General features: G+C 40.5%; 1 protein-coding gene across 2 annotated transcripts in view; it reads left to right on the top strand.

Annotated features, from left to right (window-relative positions):
* The window catches only part of LOC141810466 (thyrotropin-releasing hormone-degrading ectoenzyme-like), a 243,048-nt gene that overhangs the window by 210,778 nt on the left and 4,983 nt on the right, over positions 1 to 27,287 (top strand). For both annotated transcript variants that reach the window (XM_074698055.1, XM_074698054.1), the window contains 6 exons: positions 6,781 to 6,928; positions 7,136 to 7,239; positions 8,476 to 8,583; positions 18,157 to 18,324; positions 26,055 to 26,195; positions 26,278 to 26,359. In XM_074698055.1, the coding sequence (XP_074554156.1) occupies positions 6,781 to 6,928; positions 7,136 to 7,239; positions 8,476 to 8,583; positions 18,157 to 18,324; positions 26,055 to 26,195; positions 26,278 to 26,359 (751 nt within the window). The remainder of the gene's footprint in view (positions 1 to 6,780; positions 6,929 to 7,135; positions 7,240 to 8,475; positions 8,584 to 18,156; positions 18,325 to 26,054; positions 26,196 to 26,277; positions 26,360 to 27,287) is intronic.

Raw genomic sequence — 27,287 nt, 5'->3', positions numbered from 1 at the left:
TATACGTTAGTTGCTTTTATTAAAAAGAATAACTCCCTCCACACAGTTTGAAAATAATCCTTGTCACTGCAAACTTTATTCTGGCACGTAGTTTTGTTTTTGCAGTTTTTGAAAAGCTGGCAGTCAGAAATCAATTGTTGCATTAACACCCACGCGACTTCATGAGCATTCACACGAGCCAGATCTGAAGAGATCCACACGACTGATGGATGTGAAGGAGGGAAATGTGAGTAAGAGGAGGAGGATCAGTCTCTACAGCTGCAGAATCCCATTCCTCAATTGATGAGCAGCTTGAGAACGGATCCCAAAAACTACAGGAGCTGGGCAGGAACTCTGAGCTGAATGAGCGATCAGAGAGGCGGTAGATGAACGTGTCGTTTAACATTTCGAGGGTTCGTCCTGACGCCGCTCAGAGCACTGTAAGAAAAACACACTCTGACACCAACCTGAGAACTCAATCCACCTCCTTCCTCCTTCCCCTGCTCCTGCCTCACTCAGCCAGCTGTCGACTGTCATGTTAAATGAGCACAGAGTGTGTGTGTGTGTGTGTGTGTGTGTGTGTGTGTGTGTGTGTGTGTGTGTGTGTGTGTGTGTGTGTGTGTGTGTGTGTGTGTGTGAGTTAGCATCTCAGCAGGAGGTTTCCAGCATGAAACAGAGGTTGTGATGTATTAATATTCGCCCTGACAGCAGAACATGCTCCAACCTCATCCCGCATCTGTTGCTATGGTAACGACGAGCATCACCTTGGCGCCATATGACACAATAGGAACAAGGTGTGTTCATTTTTTGGCGTGGGTGTTGATGGGTTTCAGTGGATTGGACGGGTGGCGGCTTTGGAGAGGCTGGTTTTTGGGGGAACTTTGTGCCAGAGACGCTCCAGCTGACAGGTCGATACGCAGAGTGGCAGAGAGTCAGGAAACCACAGCAGAGCGGGTTCAGCTCCACAAAAACAACCCTGACACTTGTCAGGATGTACAGCAGAAATCTCTCTGACAGGTTTTTACTCAATTCGACGGATAAAACTGGATGTATAATGTAACCTATGTTTCCCATTAAGGCTTACTTTATCATAAACTTAAGGATAACATGCTGTGATCCAACCATGGACACAGCTATAAAACACTGATGTAGGCTATCCCTGGACTTCCACTAGATCTGGGTTTGGTCCGTCTCCTCTGCGTCAATGGTTTCTCTTCATCCATGTCGTTGTTATTGGCCTCTGAAAACCTTTTACTGTTGTAGATGAATGAAATGTGTTGACAAAACAACAAACAATGTAAACAATGTCCAGATGAAGCACAAACCTTGAGTAGAACTGAAACCCATCATCTCTGTTGCCATGGCGAAGCAGAGACCGCCCCAACGCAGATCTGGTGGAAGTTAGCAATCAGTGCTGCCCCCTGGTGGGTTCTTAGGAGGGTTTTTAAGGCGGACAGTGATGGCCGCCATATATTGGGAATCCTAACCGAACTCAAAAGAGCGACCAAAGCGAATTTTATTTAAACCAGACTCCTCGGCGCCCCCCAGAGGGAAGGTTTATCTCAAAGGAACTCTTCCTGGAGTCAAAGCACCAAAACGTGCTGAGCCTCGTTGATCCCAGTGTGAACATTTGACTCTTTCAAAATAAAAGCCTCAGAGACGAAACTTCAGCTGTTTGTCTTCATGGAAAAACTTTTCACATCTTTAATCTCCCACTTCATTCTCCTGACGCTGATTCCTCCGCTGCTTTCCCTCTGATTGGCTGAGCCCACAGTGCTTAATGCTGATTGGTGGGGACAGAGCTCTGTGTGTGTGTGTGTGTGTGTGTGTGTGTGTGTGTGTGGAGCTGGTTTAGCTGTAATAAATGGCTGTGTCTGTGTGAGTGTGCGCTTAAACAGTGATGGATGTCGCCTCTTTCTCTCTGTGTAAGAGTGTGTGTGTGTGTTTGTGTGTGTGTTTGTGCACATGTTTGAGTGTGTGTGACCGCGGCGGTCCCTCGTTAGCTCTCCACTGAGCCTTGCTAATGGCTAATGGACAAACAATTAACTGGCCCTTAACGAAGTTAACGAGTTAATGAGCTCGTTAAGACGACATCGCTGGGGGAGAGACACGCTGACACACACACACACACACACACAGATACAAACACACACACATGCACACACACACACACTGTAAATGGGAGAGAAAATTGAAAATCTATAAGCTCCTCACTCGGCTGCTCCTCTCTGAGCAGAACTCAGCCAACAGTTCAAGTCCTGCTGGACTCCAGAGTCCGCTGGAGCTGCACCAGGAGGGAGGGGGGTACCTGGAGTCTGGAGCTGCAGGGAGACCAGATCCAGGTTGTAGAGTCTCAACTCTGAGTGTGCTGGGTCCTGGTTGTAGTTTCCTGGTCGGGGGGCGGTTGTTGTCAGGACTTGAGCTTTGCAGAGACGGAGTTTCCAAACGTGAGCGGTCCAGAGACAAAAATGTGCATCAAGACAAAAAAGAAAAGACTTCACAACAAAACCAGGAACTTCCTGAAGCATGGTCTTTGGTGCTGACTGGAGGACTGAGGGTGCAGGTACAACACCTGAAGTTAGCATCGTCTCTGCTCGTTGGCTGGCTTCATCCAGACCTCCCACAGGGAGCTCTGAACCCAGTTCCAGCTCCTCGTGCTTTAAGAGGCCGAGCTGAGATGGTTCTGGCGTGGGATCAGGACGCCTCCTGGGCGCCTCCCTCTGGAAGTTTTCTGGGCACGCTGAATTGTTGGGAGACTCAGGGCAGACCCAGAACACGCTGGAGGGATCATGTATCTCGTCGAGCCTGGGAAGGCCTCAAGCACCCCCAGGAGGAGCAGGATGTTAAAGAACAAACAGAGGAGGAGGAGGAGGAGGAGGAGGAGGAGGAGGAGACGATCCTCCTGTAGAGATGATTTCCACTCTGCTCTGCTCTCTGTTGTGATGGTTTTCAGAAGCTGTAACCGTGTTCAGCCGTTTATTGTCTGCTCTTCATCCACATGCAGCGGCTGTTTGAACACTGGAGCGTTTCCAAAATGCTTAATGCTGTTTTCTTAACGTCATTTCTGCAGAGTTTTGTAAAGAGGCGATGCAGAGGGATTAAAGATTACTTGGTATGCATCAGACATCTCTGGACTTCCTGGATGTCTCTTGATATCGTCGCCTCCTCCTCCTTATTTGTTTTTTTTTTTTTTGGAAACTTTGCAAGGACGGAGAAACAAAGCGGTAAAAAAAGCTCAGAGCGAATGACCTCCACTGGAAACAGAAACACACTCCTGTTATTTTGACAGATGTTTCCTTGACGACGGATCAGATTGGAGCGGTATTTAGTGTGGCGTGACGGTGTCTGTCTGCCAGTTAAAAAAGTGAAACACTGACGGACAAATGAGCAGATATTTGCTGGATGCTTGTTGCCATGGCGGCTCCTGTCTCCTCCTCTCCTCCTCTCCTCCTCCTCTGCCTCCACGTCTAGCACCATCGCTTAAGTCTGGAGCGATGTAAACAGGAAGTCTCTGCGAGCCGATGGATTATGGTAATGTGTCGGAGGCCAGGAGCGTGATGGAGACGGAGATGAATGTGTGGAGGATGGGCGCGTTGGATCCCCAGAAGATTATGGAAATATGAAGGTCTGGAATTCAGAGTTTTCTGCGCTCCAAGAAGATTTGGAGCGTCTTATCTGAAGCAGATTAACTTTCTGTGGAGGTCCGTCTCACTCTGAACCTGCTGTCTCTGTCTGTAAATTAAAAAACAGGCCCAAACCAGCAGGAGGACAATAAATCCCTGCTCCTCCTCGCCGTGCGTGCGTCTCTCAGGCTGATTGACAGCTCCTCAGCAAAGGTCAGCGCTGGGCACCGGTGGGAGTGAAGCCATAAAAACTCTGAGCGGTTTGGCTCCCTGCGCTGAAAATCAATAATCAGAGTAAAACCAATAAAACTAACTTCACTCCTTGTCCTCGACCAGCCCTCATTAATATTCATGAGCTGTGGGTGGGGCTGAAGGTCGGCGCAGGAAGCAGGTGAGCGCCTCCTCGGCCCCCCGCACAAAAACATCATGAATGTTAATGAATGCACAGAAGAGGATGGTTAATATTCATGAGGCGGTGGATGTAACCCGGGCAGGCGAGGAGCCGGCGCGGCATTTAGAGGCCAAGCTCTGTGCTAACGTGTTGGTACAGTAGCTCACACACACACACACACACACACACACACACACACACACACACTCAGCACAGTGAGGCGCTGGGTTAGAGATCACATGTACATTAATAACCGGTGGAAGATTGAATAAATGTCCCAGAATGCACCTCTGGGTGTCCTTATAGAAAAGTTAAGCCTCCAGAAAGAGAGAAACTGCGGTTTGTACGGAGGGCCAGACTGGCCAAAATTCACTTCTTATTATTCTTTTTTTTTTTTTTTCTTTTTGTCAATCATGATGTCACATCCATACCTTTGTCTCCCCTCTTATTTTCTTTTTCTTTTTTTTTTTTTATTTAATTTTTCATTTTCATTCACTTTGGCTATTTTTCTCTGCAATAACTTGTAACATCCACATCTTGTCTCCTCTTTTTTTTCCTTTTTTTTTTTTTTTCTTTCTTTCTTTCTTTCTTTTTTTTTTTATTTTAATTCGTTTTGGCTATTTTTTCTCTGCAAAGTAAAATGTCACATCCACATCTTTGTCTATCTCCTTCTTTATTTATTATTATTAATTAATTATATATATATATATTTTTTTTTACATTTTTATTCACTTTGGCTATTTTTTCTCTGCAAAATAATTTGTCACATCCATATCTTTGTCTCATTTTTTTTTTTCAATTTTTCTCATTTTATTTTATTTTATTTATTTTTTTAAGTTTGTTTTGACTATTTTTTCTCTGCAAAGCAAATTGTCACATCCATGTCTTTGTCTCATCTTTTTTTTTATTTTATTTTTTTATTTATTTTTCACATTTTTATTCACTTTGGTTATTTTTTTCCCCCGAAAGTAAATTAAATCAAATTCAAAGGACTTTTGAAGTGTGCATACAGGAAGTGTATTTTATTTTATTTCATTTTTTACAGAATTAAGCTACTGTTAACCTTTTTTTTCTTCATCTGTTTTTTTTTTTTTTTTTTTTTTGTCCTGCAAATATTAAAGAAGACGTAGAATCAAAGCAATGTTGACAAAATTCACCCGTCTTCTCTTGTGTCTTCACAAATTACCGACATCACTTCTGGTCCATTCAAGAACTCCTGGAAACTCCAGAGTCTGAGGATGAGTCCAGGTTTTTAAGGATAAATAGTTGTTTAATAAAAAAGTGGTGTTTTAACCTTGCTGGTGGGTTTGGGATTCAGAGAGTCAAACTGGTATCAACTAAAAAAAATAAAACAGGAGAAAATCTGGAGGAAATTATAAATTCGGGAGTTCAGTGGGAGAAAGGGTTCAAAAAACAGGAGTGTTTAAAGTCTGGTCACTTCCCCTCTTCACATAACTAAACAAAACTAGCTCAACTTGCTGAACTGGCAACTAAAACACCCATTAATGACTAAAATATCTATGGCGTCATCATGATGCTCTATACACTGGAGAGTAGAGCCTTAATAAGGAGGTTCAGGTTGTTTTTCAAATGAAAAGGAACATCGAATGATGGACTGGCCCTCAGATCCAGACTTTGACCCAATCCAGCAGATTTTAGATTAGTCAGCACTTTCAGATCTGATAGGTGTTCTGATCATTTTGGCTGCCACTCTAAATCAGCATCATGAGAAGGTATCTAAACAACAGAAACCATGTGTGAATATTATTTAACTGAAATGTGTTGTTTACATGAAGGAGGTGGGCTTTATGAGCTATTCTGCAGCCAGTCAGTAGGGGGAGCTCCAAATGTTTTGACTTCTTAAACGATAAACAGACGATAAACAGAGCTTGCAAATAATATTTTGGTTTCTGGATAAATTTTTTTTTAAAAAGATAAAATTAGTAGATTAGCTTATTTTGGTCAGTGGTCCCAGGGCGGCTGTGAAGAACTTTATCATTTAATACATGAATTAATAATTGAATGAGCTTAATTTATACAATACTTCTCATATCAGGGTTACAAAGTGTTTTACTGAATATACATGAAAATACACCAATGAAAACTACAAAAATACCAAAAGAGAATCAAACAATAACAAAAGGCTAAAAAAGAAAAAAATCATCAGATAAAGAAAGAAAACAACAAACGATTAAAACAATTAGACTTAACAGATTAAATCTGTTACCTGTGACTCTGCCTGAGAAAGATAAAAGCAGCATTTCCAGGATTAAATCAGGCTTAGACAGCGTCTCCTGTGAAGGCTCGGGGATAAATGTGGCTCTGAGAGAGATTTCAGCGAGGATGAGGAGTCTGCCAATCTGGTCTCCTCAGAGACCAAGTTTCACAACGAGCAGGAAAAACCAGGACCAGGTTTTTATTCCACATGTTAAAAACATTTAGTGCCAAACTTTTTCTCTGTGTCTCCGTCTTTCTCACTTTAGTCCTTTTTCAATCAGCTCTTTGTGATCAGGAGGTCTGTGTTTGGTTTAGTGCGTGCTGACCCTCGTATTCTGGTCTTTTCTCCCCAAACTGGATCTGTTTACGGCTCATGTCTCTCAGTGAAAACTCTCCTTGAAATAACTGGAGTGACTTTGTTTGTGCCCACCCTGACACGTCCTCTTCAGGGGAAACGTTTGCTCTGATCTGATCCTCTGGAAGTCGACTTTCTTCTCCTCTAAACACCGATCAGGAGCCTAAAAATCTGCAGATGAAACTGATTTCTTGTGTTTCTCCTCCGTCTCTCAGGGCCGGGTACCTCCCACAGGGCATCCCCTTACAGCTGATTGGCTACCTCCCCGAGGAGACGTCCTTCCTGCCATGGCACGCTGCCAGCCGTGCGCTCTACCAGCTGGACAAACTGCTGGACCGCACAGACGAATACAGCCTGTTCAGTGTAAACACACGATCCATCACTTCCTGTCTGCCTCAGTCAGCTGATCAGTCTGTCAGGGACCTGCTCCTGGATAAACTGTTTCAGCAGCGCTGACAGCTGCCTGTGTCTTAATCTACTCCCCAACATGTGTGTGTGTGTGTGTGTGTGTGTGTGTGTGTGTGTGTGTGTGTGTGTGTGTGTGTGTGAACATGTGTCTGTGTGTTACAGGACTACGTGCTGAAGCAGGTCGCTTCACGCTACCATCAGATGGGCTGGCCGACAAACGTCCCCGGAAACGAGGGAAACATCCTGCAGGCTTCCTACCAGACTGAGTGAGACCTGCTCTGTTAATGACACCAAACTTTAAACATGATACAGACGTTTTTAATCTTTAAACCCAGGAGTCTGACACCTCAGAGGAGCCTCAGCTCACCTGGATGAGAGTCACTCAGGAGCCACAACATCAGCTTTATCTTCACAATAAAGACAAAAAAGTGCATAAAATTCTTTACATAGTAAATTAATGGTTTAAAACTTTCCAGGTAATGTCTTAGTGTTTAGTTTTATTCAATTTTCAAATATTAAAAAAAAGGAAAAATTTATACTTTCATAAATTTAATGAATTTGCAAAATTTATGAAACTTCAATCAATTGCAATTATTTTGAAAAAATTTTAAAAAGATTTTGATTTTTTTTTTTTTATAAATGTGAAAAATTTGTTTTTTTTATTTTTAGAAATTTCAAAAATGTGCCAAGATTTTATATATTTGCAAAAAAAAAGAATTATTATCATTATAGTTATTATCTATGTATGTATGTATTTATTTATTTATTTATTTTGTTTTATTTTATTATTTTTTTTACAGAATTTAGATAATTGGTCAAAAATTTGAAATTTGCAAAATCTTAAAATTTATGTGGATTTTTTTTTTTCTAAATTAAAGGAAAAAGTCCAAAAAATTGCGTTAAGTTAAAAAAAATTGAAAAAGTCTCAGAAAGATTTAGAAGCTTTATTGACAGATGTGATGAATATTACGTTGAACAAAATTTCATCGCATTATTTTATTTAGTCTCAATGTCTTTAATCATCCATTGCCTCAGTAAGAAAAAAATAATAATAATTATATTTTTTAAAGCTACAAGTGGCCACTGCAAAGGTTTTAAAAAGCAGTATAAGGCCCCAGAGCCGCAGGTTGAAGACCCTTGGTCCAACCCAAGGATGAGGTCATAACTTCCAAAAACTTCCAGCAGAGATACACCAAGAGTGAAAAATGTAATTTCCAGAGTTGTCTGGTTTCTATTTGTTTGGATGATCCAGTGGTCAGCAGAGATTTATCGACAGAACAGTGAAAACATAGCTCAAGTCTGGAAATGTCACAGAGACTGTTGGGAGGGAGTGTTTAAATTAAAAAGGTTTCAGCATCTCTTTATCTCTTACACACACACACACTCACATCCAGAGATGAATCTGATGTTTGTCCTCCAGAGCAAAGCTAACCATCCTCTGATGAGCTCGATAGAAGAAGAATCATTAAACACAGAAAGTTTCCTCCTCTCCTCGTCCTCAGGGAGCTGCAGAGGGAGCTCATCATGTTAGCCTGCAGCTTCGGGAACAAACAGTGCCACCGCCAGGCCGTCGCTTACATCTCAGACTGGATCTCCAGCAACAAGAACAGGTACACACACACACACACACACACACACACACACACACACACACACACACACACACACTGAATGACTCTGCCTGAATGTGTCCTGCTGTGTTGTCTCGTTATGGCAGCCAAACGTCTCGGGCAGATGAACCGGAGACGCAGGGACAGTCTGAGCACAGCCAGTGACACTCTCAGCTGAGTGTTGGAGCGTGGAGCTGAAGTTTGAGGCTGGGCTGCCAAGTTTTTAGAGTGTTTAGAAAGTTTCTGACTTTATTTTAATTTTGAGAAAGTGTTTGGAAAGTGATCCATTTCTTTAATGTCTGTGATAAAGTAGATGCATCAGGAAACTTTTAGATTCCTTGAATGGGTTAGGGATGTTGTGTTATTTTTGTTGTTGTTAGTTTTTAACCAGTGCTTTAGTTTCTGGAATTTTCTTAAGGTAAAGATCCTCATGTTCCTGAACTAAGTTTGAAGTTTCTGTTGATTTCTTTAAACTATTTTTTTCTGGAGTTAGTTAAGAGACTTCAGTTTGGTTTAGTTAAGTTGATTTATTATGATTCCATCATGCCGTGCACCAAAGAGGTGTTCATGTTCAGTGTTTTCTAGAATTTGCTTAAATTTCTAGAATGTGCTTTGGTTCCTGGTCATACTTTTTATCGCATTCCTGGGTTTCTGAAAGGTCTTCAATTTCTAGACATATCTTCGATTCTGGAGAGAGTTTGAAATATTCACTGAGTTCTAGAACACGTTTAGAATATTCTCTGTCAGTGGAAGGAGTTCAGACTGTTCACTGATTCTAGAATGTTTTCTAAAAGTTCACGGTCTTTGGGAAGTTTTTGAATAAATCTAGAGTGCGTTTAGATTGTTCTCTGATTCTAGAGTGTTTCTAGAGTTTGAGCTGATTTCTGAAGTGAGTTTGGATTATTTATTGATTCTTCAAATATTCACAGATTCTGGAGTGTTCTCTTTTTCTGGAATGTTTCAGGGCTGATCGTTGACTCCGGAGACTTTCCTGAACATTCAGTGTTTCTTGAATGTGCTCGAGTCTGTTTGGAGTTTGCGTTAATGTCAGGGCTGTTGTTTCAGAAATGAGCTTCGGTGACTTGAAAGGTCTTTCTTTTCCCTGAACGTGTTTTGATAATTTTGAATTTTCTTGATCAAACAAAGAAACGCTGACTGAGGCTGTGATAATTCAGAGAGCTCACACTGTGAAGGTTTAATTATGGTTATTTACAAATGAGTCAGGAGGCAGTACAACAAATTTTACTGGGTAACAAAAGGGATCTTAACTTTTTTTAAAAAATGAGTTCTGACTTTAGAAACCCTCTCTGTGAAGCTGTCAGACTTTGAAAACCAACCCAGGCGTGAACGAGGCAGAAACAGGAAGTCAAAGAGACCTTGGTGTTTCAGCCATCACAGCCTGTGTCTATTGAAGCCCATTTCTGCCAGTAAAAAAAAAAAAATCAATTATGAGATAAAAAAAGGAGATACTGAAGTCATAATTATGAGATAAAAAGTTTTGATTATGTGATAAAACGTCTAACTTATGAGATAAAAAGTTGAAATAATGAGATAAAAAAGTGGTAGTGATGAGACAGTAGACTGGAAGAAACCTCACCAGAGACAGAGCTGTAGCTTTACTCTGATATATCTCATAATTATGACTTTATTATCTCATAATTTGGACATTTGTTTTTGTTTTTTTATCTGGTGGAAATGGTCTCCCAGTCTCTTAATCTCCATCGGTCAGACTCCATAATAACAAAGAGATTTTTTTCTTGTTTTTCTTGTTTTTCTGCTTCATTTAGACTTCCCTGAAACAAAAAATGAGTCTGAATTTTTGATACATTTCTGTGCTCCACAGCCTGAACCCGAACAAACAATGAACTCCTAATTGCTGTTGTTTCCAAAAAGCAGCGCTCCCCCTGCTCCACGTTGATCTCATGTATATTTTTATTCCTCTCCCCTCCCTCCGTCTGGCTGCCTCTAACTTTTCCTCTTTCATGTAGCTGCTGGCTCGCCGGCTCCCTCCGGGTCCTTAACGAGATCTGCAAAATTAGATTTCAAACGGCAAATTAAATAGAAACAGATGCTGGTGTTCTGCAGAGGACAGCAGGGAGCTGATGATAAGAGGCGTGCTTAAATTAAAAAAACAGTAAATTAAACACTCTTTCACTCTGCAGCCGGCAGGTTTTATGAATGAATCCACCGAGAAGAGACGTCTCTGTCTCTCACTAATGTCTCCTTCTCAGAGTTCACCATCCACAGGAACATTTTCACCACTTCTCTGCCCTTTTTGCCAACTTCTGCGCCGTTTTTTTTCAAAGTGAAGTTGTTTACCGAGCGCCGCAGCCAGGGAGCCGCTCGCATGACAAACCATATGGCAGCGTTTTGGAAAAGCTCCATTTTTCTGTCCTCGCTACAACAAGAGCAGCTTTTTCTTTTTTCACACGTTGAGAAGCAATTTAGGAAGCGCTCCATTTTCAGCGCTGGGAAAGTGGCGCATAAGTCCACATTCATGCAGGATTAATCCCTTCAGGGGGTGATTTTTAATATTTCATGCTCTATTCATCGATGCTAATCCCATCTCCAGAGCACATGTATGTGGATTTTCTTTTCTCTGTGCTCCAGTATTAATTACTAATCTGCTTTTTTCACCCACTGCAACAATGAGAGGAGTTTATTCAGGAGGGAGTTCATCTATGGTAGAAAAACTACGACACATCAGGTGTTAAAGAGACGAGAGTCAATGTTTGGAGTTAAACACTCAGACTTTTTACAGTATGAATTCAATATTTTATTTTACTGCAAAGTGTCAGCGCCCAGCCCAAGGTTGCTTCAAATGATTCGCAGCTCTAAAAAAGCTGTCTTTTTTTCCTCATACTGTTTTTTTTGTCTGATTGTTTATTTATTTGTTTGTTTATTTATTTATTTATTTATTAACTTATTTATTTATTATTTTATTCCATTTTATTTCATTGTATTGTATTTAATTTTTATTTAATTTTTCTTTTTTGTATCTTATTATATTTATTATATTTATTTTATTTATTTTTTATTGTATTGTGTTTTATTTTATTATAATTTTTTATCTTTTTTCATTTTATCTTGTTTTATTTCATTTTATTTCAATTCATTTCATTTCATTTCATTTTATATTATTTTATTTTTATTTTATTTTATATTTATTTTATTTATTTTTTATTGTATTGTGTTTTATTTTATTATAATTTTTTATCTTTTTTCATTTTATCTTGTTTTATTTCATTTTATTTCAATTCATTTCATTTCATTTCATTTTATATTATTTTATTTTTATTTTATTTTATTTTTTTACATTAATTTAATTTAATTTAATTTTAATACATTTATTTTATTTTTTTTTTTTTTTACATCAATTTTAAACAATTTAATTTAATTTAATTTTATTTTAATACATTTATTTTATTTTATTTTATTTTGTTTTGTTTCAAGGATGCTCTTATTTCAGCCTCTTTAAACCTGCTTCCCTCTGATTGGCCAGCCCAGTTTGGGGCAGACTTACAGGTAGACCTTGGTGATTGAGACCCGCCCCCTAAAGCGTGTGATGAGCTGGTTAGGAGATCCTTTTTCGATGACCTCACCTTGTAAAGGTTACCCCCTCTCTCAAAAAGAAATAATAATAATAATATGTTAGAAATAAAAGGGAGGATAATGAATTCTCTTTTGAATGTTTTATTTTGCTTTTTTCTCTTGATCTTCACTTTTTAACACTGATTAATGAATTTTTACTTCCTTATTTCTCACTGGGGTCACCATCCATTAAAAACGACCTGACTGAAAGTGAAGGCGGCGTTACACTGACTTTATTCTCTCCTTTAATAACCATCAGTTAAGCTGTAGTAAGAGCTCACACGCGGCGGGATCACTGCGGGGCTCTGCTCATATTTCAGCTCCTCCACCCTCTGGAATATTAACGCCGTCCCACTGGGGGTTTGGTTGTAAATGAAGCGTCTAAAAATGCCCAAAGAGCTGCGTATTTATCAGAGCTGGAGCTGTGGATGCATTAACCTGGCGGGGGGGAAAGGCCACAATGCGCTGCTGGACCCAATTAACCCCCATGTAACTCTCTGCTCTCTGCTTTGTGCTCAGCGTTTCCTTCTTTAAATAAAACCTGAGCCCAGGTGGTCGGCCGCTCCACGCCTCATCATATCATCACCTGTAATCAGCCTGACCCCAGACTCTGTGCGTCACTGCTTCCATTCACTGATGGAGTCATGTGACCTGCTCTGAGGAGACAGATTTAGCCCTTTCTTCCACATTTTGACCCTGACGCAGAGGAGAAAACAAAGAGAGGATGAGGAGGAGGAAGAACTCTCAGCTCAGAAAAAGACTTCAGTGGATCCAGCTGAGTCTGAAAAGCCGTCAGAAGCAACAGGAGGACTTTGGGGAGTGTTCTCCATGAGCTCGGCTTTCAGGAAGATTTCTGAACCCTTTGAACTCCAGTCGTAGTTTGAGTTTTTCTTCTTGGATGTTTTTATCTGAACTCTTTGCGAATCCCTCCACAGACGCCCAACAATCCTGAGGAACAACATCTGCTGACAGATATTTCCTGTTCTCTGTGGAAAGGACTTCAAACGTGAATAAATCCGTCTCTTCCTACACACAGCCAGTGAAACCTCCCACACGCCACAAACATGTAATGTATTCATCCATAATGATCCACCGAGGATCCGAGTGGCGCCGTAACCTCCGCTGAAGAGCCGCCGTGACTCTTCATGGATCTGTCTTTAAAACATCTTCCTCCATCTTGAAAAATGAGTTTGGCCAGCTGCTCTCAGCGCCGCGGGAGCTCCGCTGCTGAACACACAGCTGCTGTGAAGGACGGAGGAAGAGGTCAGAGAGGATGTGGAGGGAAAGTCAAGACGCTTCAGACGCCATGTTTCATTTCTGATGTATGGAAGCCCTAAAAGACAAACAAGATGAATGTTTTTTTGTTTGTTTGTTTGTTTTTTTATCTGACTTGTTTCTTTCCTTCGTTTGTAACTCCAGCTTACAAAATAATGTTTTTTTCTTCCTGCTAGACTTTTTTTTTTTTTTGGTTTTTATGGATTTATTATTTTTTCTTTTTTTTTCTTTTTTTTTTTTTTACTTTTTTAAATATTTTGAAAAAGTTTAAGGTTAAAAAGTCTTGAAACAAAACAGACCCAAAGTAATACCTCCAATTTTTACACATTTTAATGAGTTTAATATCTAAAACCTTGCTTAAACGATGTTAGGTAGTGGTGCAATACTGCCTCCTGTGGCAGAAATGAGTATCACTCTTACAAACATTAGATGAAATTGGCAAAGCTCCCTGTTTGTTTGTTTACTTTTAAGGAATAAAGAGTTGTTAAAGTTAAGACGCTGGAAGATATTTCTTCACCGTCCTCGTATTTCTGAAAATCTTATTGGCTTTCAGCAAAAAAAAAAAAAAAAAATCATCTTAATCAATTCAGAAAAAATTAAATCAAGAAAACTGAAACCAGAAAAATATTTGAGAGACATAGCTAAGAAAAAGTATCACCCCTTTTAATTTATCTAAAATAATAATAATAATAATAATAATAATAATAATAATAATAATAATAATAATAATAATAATAATGAAAATAATAATAATACAGTCAAACTGAAAATCGATATCCTGTTTTTGTTTTTGTTTTTGTTTTTTGTTTTTTGTTTTTTTTTAACAGGCTTCCATATTAGTGTTAATTTTTGGCATTCAAACATAATACCAGGTATAATTGATTTAAAGCAGGGACCTTCTGATTTCAGTGCAAAAAAGACTTAATCCCATCTTGATAACATAAATTCATTTAGCATTATTTAAGAAAAATAAGTAAATAAATAAACAAATAATTAAATGTACAAATAAAAAATAAATTGATAAATAAATACGCAAATAAATAAATAAAATAAATAAATAAATAAATATATTATCCCTGCAAATTTGTGTTTCTTCCTGGTCTAATTTTTTAAAACTTATTTTTCTTCTTCCTTTCTTTTTTTTGGTCTGTTTTTTCTTTGACCATTAGGGAAAAAATAAGTCATAAAAAAAGCTGGAAATTGTTTGTGTTTTCCCTTCTTATTGGAAGAATTTTGAAAACAATAAACAGATTTGTGGATAAGATATTAAAGCACCAACATTCTGGCCCCTCCGGGCTTCCATACCTGCCTGATGTTGCTGATACTCATGACCTGGGAACAGCGCTGGCCTTGTTGTCTCTCTTTATCCTTGTTTGGTTTCTGTACTTACTTTAACCGCCTCGTTTGTACTTTTTATCCTTTAATTATTCCACTTTTTGCTCTTCTCTGTTTTTATTTCGGTCGTCAAACCTCTGCAGCTAACGACTTCTTCGCTGCTGTTGGATAAAGTTTTATTTGATCTTAAGTTTTAATGACCCGACCGAGCGCGGGCTGCTCTGCTGGGGTAGTTAAATGTTATAATTTCAGAATAGAGAGTGACACTTGGACTCCAGAGCCCACAGACGGACAGACGCAGCAGATGGTGGAGCGACGTGTTGTCTGTCAGGAGGGGAGTTTGATGCTGAGGAAGAATGGAGGAAGAGGAGGAGACGATTCAGGAAAAGATGAAGTTTAAGGACATAAAACACCCTCTGCAGACTGTACACACACACACACCATCTCACACACACACACAGTCTCTTACTGTGCGAGCTAACGGGATCAGAGCCATCTGGAGGTCTGCACAGACTCAGCTCCTCGACTTTATTTCCACAGACAAAAGTTAACGACTGTTTTCTTTAAAAGAACAACATCTGTGCTGAACGCTGAGCAGCCATCAAATATTAAAGAGGGGCTTTAAATAGGCGCGCAGCATTAGACACACAACTTCCTCATGTTTCTCCATGACAAATCCTCTGGAAGGAGCCAAAAAATCAGGTTATCAAGTTATACACACACACACTCACACACACACACACACTCACACACACACACACACACACACACACACACACACACACACACACAGGCACACTGTCACAGTGTGTTTGGCACATGACGTCTTAAGACTTTTACGCCACAGTCAGCATCATGTGGAAGTTCGCCAGCGTGCGTTAGTGTGTGTGTGTGTGTGTGTGTGTGTGTGTGTGCATTCAGATGTGTGTAGGTGTGTGTTGAAGCTCACTCTTAAGTGGAGCATCTCTAAAATGATTTCCCAGGTCGGTGAATGATGTAATTGTCCCTGCATCACTCACTCTGCACCAAGCACACACACACACACACACACACACACACACACACACACACACACACACACACACAAACTACAATATATAATTTCTGTTAACAGCTGAGCGCACTGTATTGTGATGATGATTTAGGTCAAGAGCGTACTTACACACACACACACACACACACACACACACACACACACACACACACACACACACACACCGTACTGTGAAGGAAATGTTCACCTTTTTGCTTTGGTGATGATTCAGGCCAGTAACCAGCTAGGCCACTGAGTGTGTGTGAGTGTGTGTGTGTGAGTGTGTGTGTGTGTGTGTGTTTTCTGAGCATTTTGAGTACAGACACACCCAACAACAGAAATCGGTTCGTACCTCGCGTCCTAGGAGTGTACAACAGTGTTATCTTAATGTGTCAGTCCACAGAGAGAGTTCAGCAGTTTAAAGAGGAGTATTGTGTTTTGTCCCTTCAGGGCTCCTGTAGTAGCTTTACATGATTTACAGCTCCAAATGAAACGATTTTCCTCTCACTGGTGTTTTAGTAAACCCTTATTCCAGCCTCTGTCTGACACACCTTGTTATGGCTGCTGTCTCTTTAAGACAACCCCCTTCGTTCTGGTTGGTCAGCCCTCTGGAAGCCTGTTAATGGTGAAGCTATGGGCAGACCTTGGTGTTTGAGGCCCGTTCCCTGAAAGTGTCATGTCAACTAGTGAGGAGATCCTTATGTAAAGATCATAGACTGTATCAAACATGGACGTAGTCTCGCCGACGTCACCCATCTGTTTCTGAAACAGAAAATGAAGCAGATCGGCTACAGCGGCCATATTGGAAGTGGCAAAGGCTTCGCCTACATCTATAGGGCTCCTGTCGGTCACGTGACCCTGAGCTGTGCCTCTGATTTATGAAAACACTTACAGGGCACTGGGTGGAGGGAGCATTGGTGTAGTTTAATTCTGCAGTATGGGACACAAAACAACCACGAGCTTAGTGTCTTCATGAGCTGATCATCAGTTCACTCCCTATGCTAGTCACGCACTTCTTAAGTTCGTTGTCACTTATCAAACACATTCAAACACTCAAACTGGAAACATTTCTCATCAGAGTCACAATATGTGACACTTTTAACACTTTATGTGCACTTTTAGGACAAATAGTGACAAAGATGCGACGGAGCGAACAGGAGACCGACTTACCCTCAGCAAAGACATGAAAGACTGCACCGAACCATGTCAAGCAGAAGTTACAACAGCGCCAACTTCCACTGGGACTTCCAAAATAAAAAAATTCAAATACAGAAAAATGATGATTGTGTCCCAAATGTATCAGATATTTAACAAAATCAGTTACACTGTTACGTTTGCAATCTTAATATCCTCTGAACGGCTGAGTTAGAAAAATTAGCGACTCAGACAGGAGACGGTTTTTGAAGGCTTTGAAAACAGCTTTTTTTTGTCTTGATGTGTTTGTGACTTCCTGTACTTGTGGAGCCAGCCTCTAGTGGACACTGGAGGAACTGCAGATTTTAGCACTTCAGCATTGTCTCATATTCTTAGACCAGAGGTTGCCGCTTGGTGATGACCTCATCCTTCCAGCAAGACCTCGTTAAAATCTCATGATTTTCCCAGAACAGACCATTTTGATCAGTCTACAGACAGATTCAGGGATTTCAACAGCATATGACGGCGTAGGGGTTTGAAAATCTGCACGCGCTCAGTTTGAACATCCATTGAAATATGACAAAGCAGAATACCCCCTCTTTAAAGTCCAGATCTTTTTTAAAGTAAAGTAATAAGCTGACTTCTTTGATAGCACATAGTCACGCCTCAAAGTGTAGATTTACTTCATATCCTGAGTCGCCCCCTGCTGGACAGTAAGAGGACTGCAGGTTTTAGAAACTCTCCTGTTGGCTTCACTTTTGAAATCCAGACCCCAGAGGCCACAGGGTCGATGCCCAGAGCCTGAAACTACCCCCATAACCTGGAGGGTTTTGAATAAATCTCACGTTTTCTTCAAAGATTGTGATTTTTAATGAAAGCAGAGAGAGAATTTAACGCTCTCAGTTTTCAAACAGACCAAATACAAACGTGCGTTTGTGCCAAAGTGGATCTCAGTTCCTGCGCTGCTTCATTTTCTGACCACAGGAGACTTTTTTAATGAAGCCTTTTTAAGGAAATGTGAGTTTCTGACTCCACATCCAGAGAGAGCTGGTTAATCCTGCGGGCTCGTCTTATCACAGTCTTCTCTTTTCTCCTCACACTCCATTCCTCGAAATGCTCCACACACACATTTCAGCTGCTTTATCAGGATTCACTGCAGAGCTTCAGCTGAAGGAAGTTTTTTGTGTGTCTCTGTGTCTTTGAAGGATCCCTCCCAACATCAGAGACATCGTGTACTGCACCGGGGTCAGCCTGATGGACGAGGACGTGTGGGAGTTCATCTGGATGAAGTTTCACTCGTCCAACGCCGTTTCAGAGAAGAAGATCCTGCTGGAGGCTCTGACCTGCTCCGACAACATCTTCCTCCTCAACAGGTAGGGTCCACGCCGCGCTGTCTCCAGGAGACGCTTTGACCTGGAATCAGAGCAAACGGACGCCTGTGTTTCTCTAACAGCTTGTTTTTACATTTGGCTGCTTTGAAAGCTGCGCTAATCGATAGCATTGATCCACACATTGACTTTGAAGTGCTCCCTCCGGCTTTGTTTAAGGATTGTGAGCAGTTACAAGAAGGAAAAGTTCAGTTTTTACAACATCCATACTGTGGTATTTCCTGTTTACTGTCTGTGTCACTGGAAACAAACCACAACATGCTTTAATTACTGAATGCTGCTGCCCCTAGGGGGCGGACTGGAGCTAATCCATGAAGGAAACTCGGATATTGTTTCCTAAAACGTTATACAATTGTGAAAAAGTAAAAGCATAAACACTGACACGATGATTGAGATGGATACAGCATCAGAAGTTGAGACAGAGTCGTCTTTTTTTGGTGACACAGCAGAAACAACAGGTTCCCGATCACTTTGAGCAATCGAAACCCAAATCATGTCCAAAGGTGTCAAAAAACAAATAAAAATACTGCACACACCAAAGTTCACAGGCAGAAAATGAAACAAAACTTAGTTTGGCTGCTCTTCAGACATTTTTCAAACTATTTGATCGTGTTTGGAGAAAGTTGAAGCTGGAGAGAAGTGATCAGGTTTCAGAAACTCTTACTCTTGTCAGTAAACTCTAACTTAGCTCAGTTAGCATGGTGCATCCTAACACTTGCCCGTTGCTAACTTATGATTATTGACATTGAGTATTAGCCGTAGTTAGCTGTGGTTACATTATTTAAAATGAAAGAAAAAACACTTCTTCCCACACCTGCGGCTAAATAACCAGCAAGGTTTTTCCTTCCGTCTAAATTTTTGCCTGTGTTGTCGTCTCTTTGGACAAAGCGTCTGCTAAATGAAACTGTAGAAATGAACTCCAAAAAAAAAACACAGCCTCCTTCTCATATTCTTCGCTCAACCGAACGCTCAAAGACACGTCAGGTTCTTGTTTGTTGGAAATTTTGATCTATGATAAACTGTTCTTGGTTTTGTCTTAAGTGAAATAAAATAAAAGAAGACCTAAAATGAGAGACTGAAACATTAACTCTGACTGAGGGGTAAATTACCATGAGAAACTGGACGGAGTAGAAAGTAGAGGATCTTGGAGTAGAACACAACAATCACAACTTGTGATTTATTTCAAGATTTCATTTTGTGAATTTAATGGTTCGCCTCACGATTCGTGACATTTGGCCGCACACATTCACTAACCTTGCACAAAACAGAGCGATGGAAGAAAACCAGAAAGTGAAACTCGGAGGGAATTTAGCTTCAAATTAAAAAAACACAAGGAGAAAAAAAAAAATTCTCAAGAGCCGACTTCAGACCTTCATTAAAGGGTCTACAAAGACTGATATAACTTTAGAAAGTAGCAGCTATCCCGTCTTAATTAAAAAAAAAAAAAAAAGTTCTTTCTCCAAATGATACAGCTGCCCCCTGCTGGCCGTTGAAACAATGCAGGTTCAGCATCAACTCATATTTCTAAACCTGGGGGCTACAGTCAACAGCAGGGACCAAAAATGAACTAAATAAAAAAGTCCAAAAAAGAAATTAAATGTAATTATTCAGGTGGCCCTGACACCTTGATTCTACTGCCCCTAGTGGCCAAATTATAATAACTATTATTATTTTTAAAATTTTATTTATTTTATTTTTTCATATTTTATTTTCCTATAAACAGGTACAGACATGTAATACAAAAATAAAATGTGGGATATAAAATTTAAAAAGTCATATAGAATTTGTGCACAAATATCATAAATACACCATTAAAATGAAATAAAAAAAAATAAAAAAAAATAAATTTAAAGAATTAAGATATTAATGAAAAGAAATGTAATAATAATGAAAGAAAAATACACCAAATAATAATAAATAAATAAATAAATAAATAAATAAATAAATAAATAAATAAATAAATAATAGAGTTAAACAAATAAAAAACAAAAAAAATTTGGTGAGTTATTCAAAGTAAAAACAGAAGGAAAACAGATCGACCTGATCTTCAACAACTAACAGAGGTTAAAAGCAACCACCCTCCAAAACTTGGGAAGCAAAAAAGTACATTATTGGTTATTAAAAACCTTGATTAAATGGAGCTTCCTGTGAGTTTAATGTGTCCTGTGTTTGTAGTTTTAATGTTTTTGCTGATGATCAGGATTTCTGGAGCTGATCCCACGTAAACACCAAACCAACGATCATATCTTCTTTAAACACTGATTGGTCCTTTATTCAGTCAGAAACAGACACTTTAACTGAGTCCCTGTAATAATAATATTCTCCCCTCCTTCTTCAGACTGCACAGCTTTTCCAAACCAGCTATTTTTGATCTGAACTCCCATTTTTCTCCCGCTGCTCCACATCTGTCAGCTCGTGTCGGTATCAGGCAGACGTAAACCCAGCTCCCTCTTCTGGGCTCAAACTTCCTGCGTCGTTGCTGATGATGTTGTTTGCTGCTGACCTTACCTCACGTCACAACGAACCCCCTCCCACGGCTCGTGTGCCTAATTGCCTCTTTCAGACGCACTGCTCGTTAATTTATGAGGAACACAGCAATTATTTATCCATCTGAAAAAACAGGGGAATTAGACGGAGCAACAACCCTGACAAATAATCCCCTGATGGAGCAAACCGTTCCTTTTTAGACCTCCAGCAGAGATCCATGCTGAGCCCGTTAAATGTTTGATTTTCTCATTTGTAGCTCTGTTTTTGGTCTCCTCCACCTCCTCTCTGTCTAACAGCTGGGCTGCGTCCCCGTCTGGTCTCCTCCGTCTCCTGTTCGTGGCTGAGTGGGCTGTGTACAGTGGGTTTATCTCAGATTTATTTGCTGGAGAAAGTTGTCTTCAGCTGCAGAGATTAATGCGAGCCAGGAGACTGAACCAAAACAGTAAAGTTTCAGGCTGTAAAATTGAAACAATATGTGGGTTGGCAGCGAAACTCCCCACAGAGCTGAAGAGAAGCAGTTTGCTGCTATTTATTCTCTTCTGCCACGAAAAACAGATTTCTGCTGTAGCAGGTCCAATAAACAAATCTACTGTAAAAGAGTTTTAGAGATATTAGTTATTGATAAACAGACTGAGGCATCATCTAAAAGTTCCCACATCCTGCTCCTTTCTGCAGTTTAATCTGGATCATTGATGTCTTTGTCATTGTTTCCAGGCTCTCATAGCCCCTCTGTTCAGAACGCTCTGATTTAGTGGGCGTGGCCTTCATATGTAAATGAGCCACCGCTGATACCGCCCTGCTCTTCCACGTCACTGAGAGCGGCGCCACGAGCTCCGAGTGCACAATGTTTAGAAAACAGAGAAGCTTGTTTACCGTAACATTACAGGCTAAAACAACAGGCTAACTGCAGCTAAAGTTAGCATCCTGAAGCTAACACAGAGACAGGGGGGACACTGAGGAAAAGCTCTTCCATCTGCTCCACAGCTCACAGCATTTAAAATACTCACATTTCCAGGGTCCCAGGTTTGTTGGAGGATGGTTGGTAATGCGCCTGGATTCAGGACCAGTCTATTGGCTAGCCCTCTGTTGGACTGTCCAAAGTTGGAAAAGCAGTCGGCCGTGAAGTGACTAGCACACACATGCTCAGTTTTACTGAGTGTAGCTGGAACATTTCCTGATAAATGAACTCTAGACACTTAGTCTGTCTTCTTCTGAGATGGGAAGCTTGAGCATGGAGCTATGTGGCTGTTTACAGCCAAAAATAGAGAAGTGATGGCTCTTCAACTTCAGCATTCTGGGAGGGGAGGAGAGTGGGCGGACCATTCAGGTCAGACTTGCTCCTGATTGGTCAAAAAAGGGAATCGCTGACATCGGCAAATCCCCAAAATCCAAACAGCTGGTTTCAGGTCAGGATTTTACATTAACAAGCTCTACTAAGAACAGGTTTGTCATTAAATATCACATTTTGTGGCCGGGAGGAAAGACAAAGACCCACAAATTTCACTAAAAGACTTAATAAAGTGATTTTGCAGAATATGGGACCTTTAAAGCTGCTGTGACGACTATCTCAGAAAAAGTAGAGTCTAAAGACTCCACTTCCCATGAGCACTATCACCTACTGTCATCAGGATGTGACTCTTACCAAGTCATGAGTTTGTTATCAAACAAATCAACTGAGTGAATCTACTTTTTAAGATTCAAGATTCAAAGATTTTTATTGTCATTTTTTCTAAATAAACGAGGACATAAAGGAAAATTGAAATACTGTTTGTCTCTTCTGACAGTATAGATAAAAAAAATTCAGCATAAAAATGTAAGTACTGAAAAAAATCTAGAAATTTAAATATAAAAACATGAGGAAAATAAAAATAAACAACCTATTTTCTCCGTGCAGGTAGCGCGGTGTGGTGACAGGCGAAACATGATAAGTCTCTCTTTAAGACTACTTTTCCCAGGATTAAAAGTAATAAGCTTATGTACTTATTTTTAGCTAGGTTGAGCTGTTGTTTGAAGTGTAACAACAAGCTAACTTTGTCAGTTTGTAGCGTAGTTTAGCAGCTGCTATATTTCTCTCTCCTCACAGCCCGGTGCTCTGAGACGTGTCTGTAACGTGTAACGTTAGTGAATCCTGGTTCTGTCCTACCAGAGCTCATCTACCAACTCCAACCTCACCAAGCAGAGCTAACGTAACCTGGCTCTTCATTTTATTGACTGAACAGACTCAGCTCAGAGTCGACGAGCGAGAAAATCGACCAAAGATTCACAGACGCTGACACCAGGTATTGATCAACGATGGTTGAATCGTGTTTTAATGATGTGTCAGATCTGTCAGTGAGTCAAACAGTTTCCTCATTAGCTCCTCTCTGGGGTTGAATTAGCATCAGTGTTGATATTTCAGATTTTTCTCAGGGACCTTGAACGCGGCGCGCTGCGGCTCCTTTAATAAACTTCTTCCTGTGGTTTGATTCAAAGGACGCGTGAGGTCAGCCCGTCCCTGACACCGCGCTCGCAATCCAGAGTTAATGATCACTGTTCTGGGAGTTTAGACCAATCAGAATCGAGCATTCGACACATGCCAGGTAATTGCTTTATTTGCAGATGAATAAGGAATGCCTTATTAACGAGCAGGAAGCGGTCTTTCTGATTAAAACAGAATAAATGAGAGGAAACAGACTGATACCTGGAGAAAGATCGTCAGATCAACACAGACCGGGATAAGAATAGTCTCTTTACGGTCCCAGGAGGAGCCGGTCTGAGGCAAAGACCCACGTTTCCAAGGAAACCTGGCTGATTAAACGTTAAAAAGGCTCGCCATACTGCAAGTTTTACCTAAATAATTCAGACTTTCTCATTAAACAGATCCATAATTAAAGGTAAATAGTTTGCATGCTGCTGCGTTATCGAGCCCCTGTGTTTGTAAGAATCTGTGCGACAGTTTTCATCGCTGAATTTCCCACAATTCTCAGATAAAACCTGAAGTTTAGAGCAAAAATATCAAGGTGAAAAATGTCCTGAACTGCAGCCGGCGTGGAGTCCGCAGGTTGTTTTTCACGCCGCGCAGAGAGAGTCAGCCAAACCAGAGGAGCTGAGAAAATTTGCCCAAGGCCGTACATGAACATTAATCTGCCTCCCTGTAACTAAATGTGTGTGTGAGTGTGTGTGAAAGAGTGTGTGTGTGTAAGCTGCAGAGTGTTTTATCAGCAGCTAACTGCGGTTATCTCTGGATGAGAAAAATAGCGACGATGGATGGATCGCACACACTCAGGATTACACTGTGAGATAGATGGGTGTGTGTGTGTGTGTGTGTGTGTCAGGTATTGATTTTAGAGCCACAGTAAACTGTCCTGCAATCAGAGAAGTGGCTAACACACACACACACACACACACACACACACACACACACACACACACACACACACACACACACACACACACACACACACACACACACACACACACAGACACACCCTGATTGGTCGCTCAGGAAGCGGTTGTGGGAAAGAAAGAAAGAAAGAAAGAAAGAAAGAATTGATTTGGTGGTTTAATGAAAAGACAGCGGCTACAAACAACTGGCTCACACACACACACACACACACACACACACACACACACACACACACACAGGAAGCAGACAGAGAGGCGCCTGTTGTGATGAGTAAACGTTACCTTTTTCTTTCGCTCTGTGGTTTCCCGCTCACTCTTTCCTAAAATCACTTTTCTCTTCGCGTTTTCACACGTCGCAGGTTTCCGAGCTCTGCAGAAAATTGTTTGTGTGATCACCGCGTTTCTGCCAAACCCCAAATTCTCTCATCAGCTCGCAGTAATCAGAAACCAGAGGAGTGATTTCAGTTTGACAGACAGCTGGAGAGCCCCGCTTTAACCGGGAGTTAAAAACATTACCATGGAAATTTCCCTCTAACGTCTTCACGCCTCATTCTCTCCTCATGTAAACAAACACAGCGTTGATTTCAGCTCGTCAAACAAACAAAGAGCTTCATGATCACAGTGGGAAGAGAAAAGGTTCAAAAGACATTTACACATAACTCACAGAAGTGATTTGGTTTTAGTCTGATTGAAAATGTAGATATTTAAAAAGTGGTGATTGATTGATTTGTTTTACTGGTTACAGCATTCAGCAGACGCAGACTGAGATGAGAAGACATGACTCAAACTGTGACATAAGATCAGCAGCATTATCTAACAATACGTGACAAAAAATGAGTCAAAACAACATATTAAATGATACATTATGGTATAAGAACAATCAATATAACATGATACAAAATAAGGACAAAGATACAAGACCAAAACTGAATTATTCACTGAACATTTCAAAAGTAATTATCAAAGGAAACAATGAAGCTAACTTCTGTTTTCAAGAACCAAGCAGCTGTTTATCACCTGCTTCTCTGGAAACAGGATACTTCTAAAAAGATTTTGTGCTGGGTTGTGATTTAACTTAAAATAAATTGTTTGCTAATCGTCACCTTCTTACCTTGCAATTTGGAGTAAAGTTCAAAAAAACTGGAAAAAAAAACCTTTGGGAGAATAAATTTGGACATTATTTTAAAAAAGTTCTGAGCTATTTTCAAAAAAAAAAAAATTGTCCAATGATTACCTAAGTGTGATGAAATTTGAGCAGTGAAGTGTTACTGGTTTTCTTTATTTATTATTTTATTTATTTATTTATTATTTTATTTTATTGAAAAAGTTGAATGATGATGATTTCTACAGACAATTTTGGAGCAATATTTTCCCAAGAAATGCACATCACATATGCCAGTTTTTCAGATTTATTCAGGAGATCTGAGGTCTCAACTTTTTATCCAGCCTGGCTGATAAACAAAGATGATGAAGGGCTTGAAAAAAATAAAAACCTTAACAAAAAAAATCCTGATTTTAATTTGTTGAACAAAAAAATTCTGATACTTTGGTAAAATGTTTTTCTTTTTCCCCAAGTTTTTGCCACAGTGTCAACAGGAAAAAAAACTATTCTTCACTGTTTGTTATTTTACTGATGTGTCAGCCGCTGTCAGTCTCTGAATCAGCCAATAAATGAAGAGTTTTATCAATGAGTGAATGTAGCTGTTTCTGACAGAAGGCGAGCAGCTAAGCTAAGCTAAGCTAAGCTAGTTAGCTCATTGATAAACATAGAGGACAATCAGCTTCTCTTCATATCTGTTTCCTCTGAGCAGGAATAACTCAGCCTCTGTGTCTGACCCTCTCAGGTTACTGAACCTGTCGCTGACCTCTGACCTGGTCCCTGAGCAGGACGTCATCGACGTCATCATCCACGTAGGAAGAAACCCGCAGGGTCGAAACCTGGCCTGGAAGTACTTCAGAGAAAAGTGGGACATCCTCAACGCACGGTGAGTGGCTGTGGAAGGAAACATGAAATAAAACTTTAAATTAAGGTCAAAACTCTAACAACATCCTGGTTCCTCTGCTCAGGTACGGCGAAGCTCTGTTCATGAACTCCAAGCTCATCGGCGGCGTCACAGAGTTCCTGAACACGGACAAAGAGCTCACCGAGGTAAAAACACACTCATCACATCAGGCCTGATGATTCAGGATAAGACACAGAAAAGTTTATTTTCTGTCTCTTCTTTCTGGCAACTCCTCCTCGTTTGTGAATAAGCGATTAATCCTGTGTTTATGCCACGAGTGAAAACAGTGAGCATCAGTCTGCCGCCCACCGCCGCGTCTTAACGCTGAGTCTGACTGTGAGTCACAGAGGGGAGGAGGAGGGTTAAAAATAGTCGGGCAAACTGTGGGACAGAGGAGGGCAAGAGATGGAGGGAGGAGGAGAAGGAGAGAGGAGAAGGAGGGAGGAGGAGAAGGAGTGGAAACTGAAAGTTAGGAGCAGCAGAGCTAACGACGTAAAGTGTATGAAGGGAGCTGAGGAGGATGGATTTGGTCCCGCGCTCCACTGGATCCATCAAACTGAGCCACGCAGACTTTCCTCCTCGCTCCTGAACTTTGGGAAAATCAAATTAATTGTCCTCCACAAAGTTTCTCTCCTGACAGAGGAGGTTCCTCTCCAGCAGCTTGTCTCCTTCCTCCTTCATTACTGTCCTCTGAAACACACGGTCACTCTCACACCTGCGCTAACGTCTCAGCTCTGATCACCCTGAGAGGAGCTCTCTCTGTAATTGTTGCTGCTGTGAAAAGGACAGTTTGGCTTTTAAACTCTCAGTTTCTCACATGAACGTTTCTGTTTAACGGCCTCTGAAAAAAGGAAAAGTCCAGTTTTAGATGAAACATCAGAAATCCAACACTTTGTGAACGTTTGTGGTTTCTCACTTTAAACGCCACTTCCTGTCCTGTTGGACATCTGAACGCTGGGTTCACGTTTTTCTCTAAGTTGCAAACAAACGTGAATAATTCATCCAGCAGGTATGAGTCCACAGTCCACTCCTGCTTCACTGAAACTCTCTGTCAAACTTTATTTACCCTCCACT

The sequence above is a fragment of the Halichoeres trimaculatus genome, unplaced genomic scaffold (assembly GCF_033239565.1).
Source record: "Halichoeres trimaculatus isolate MK-OKI-2021-1 unplaced genomic scaffold, fHalTri1.1 fHalTri1_scaffold_21, whole genome shotgun sequence".
In the NCBI taxonomy this organism is placed as follows: domain Eukaryota; kingdom Metazoa; phylum Chordata; class Actinopteri; order Labriformes; family Labridae; genus Halichoeres; species Halichoeres trimaculatus.
Note: the sequence above shows the minus strand (reverse complement) of the source record. Positions and strands in the feature narration are given on the sequence as shown.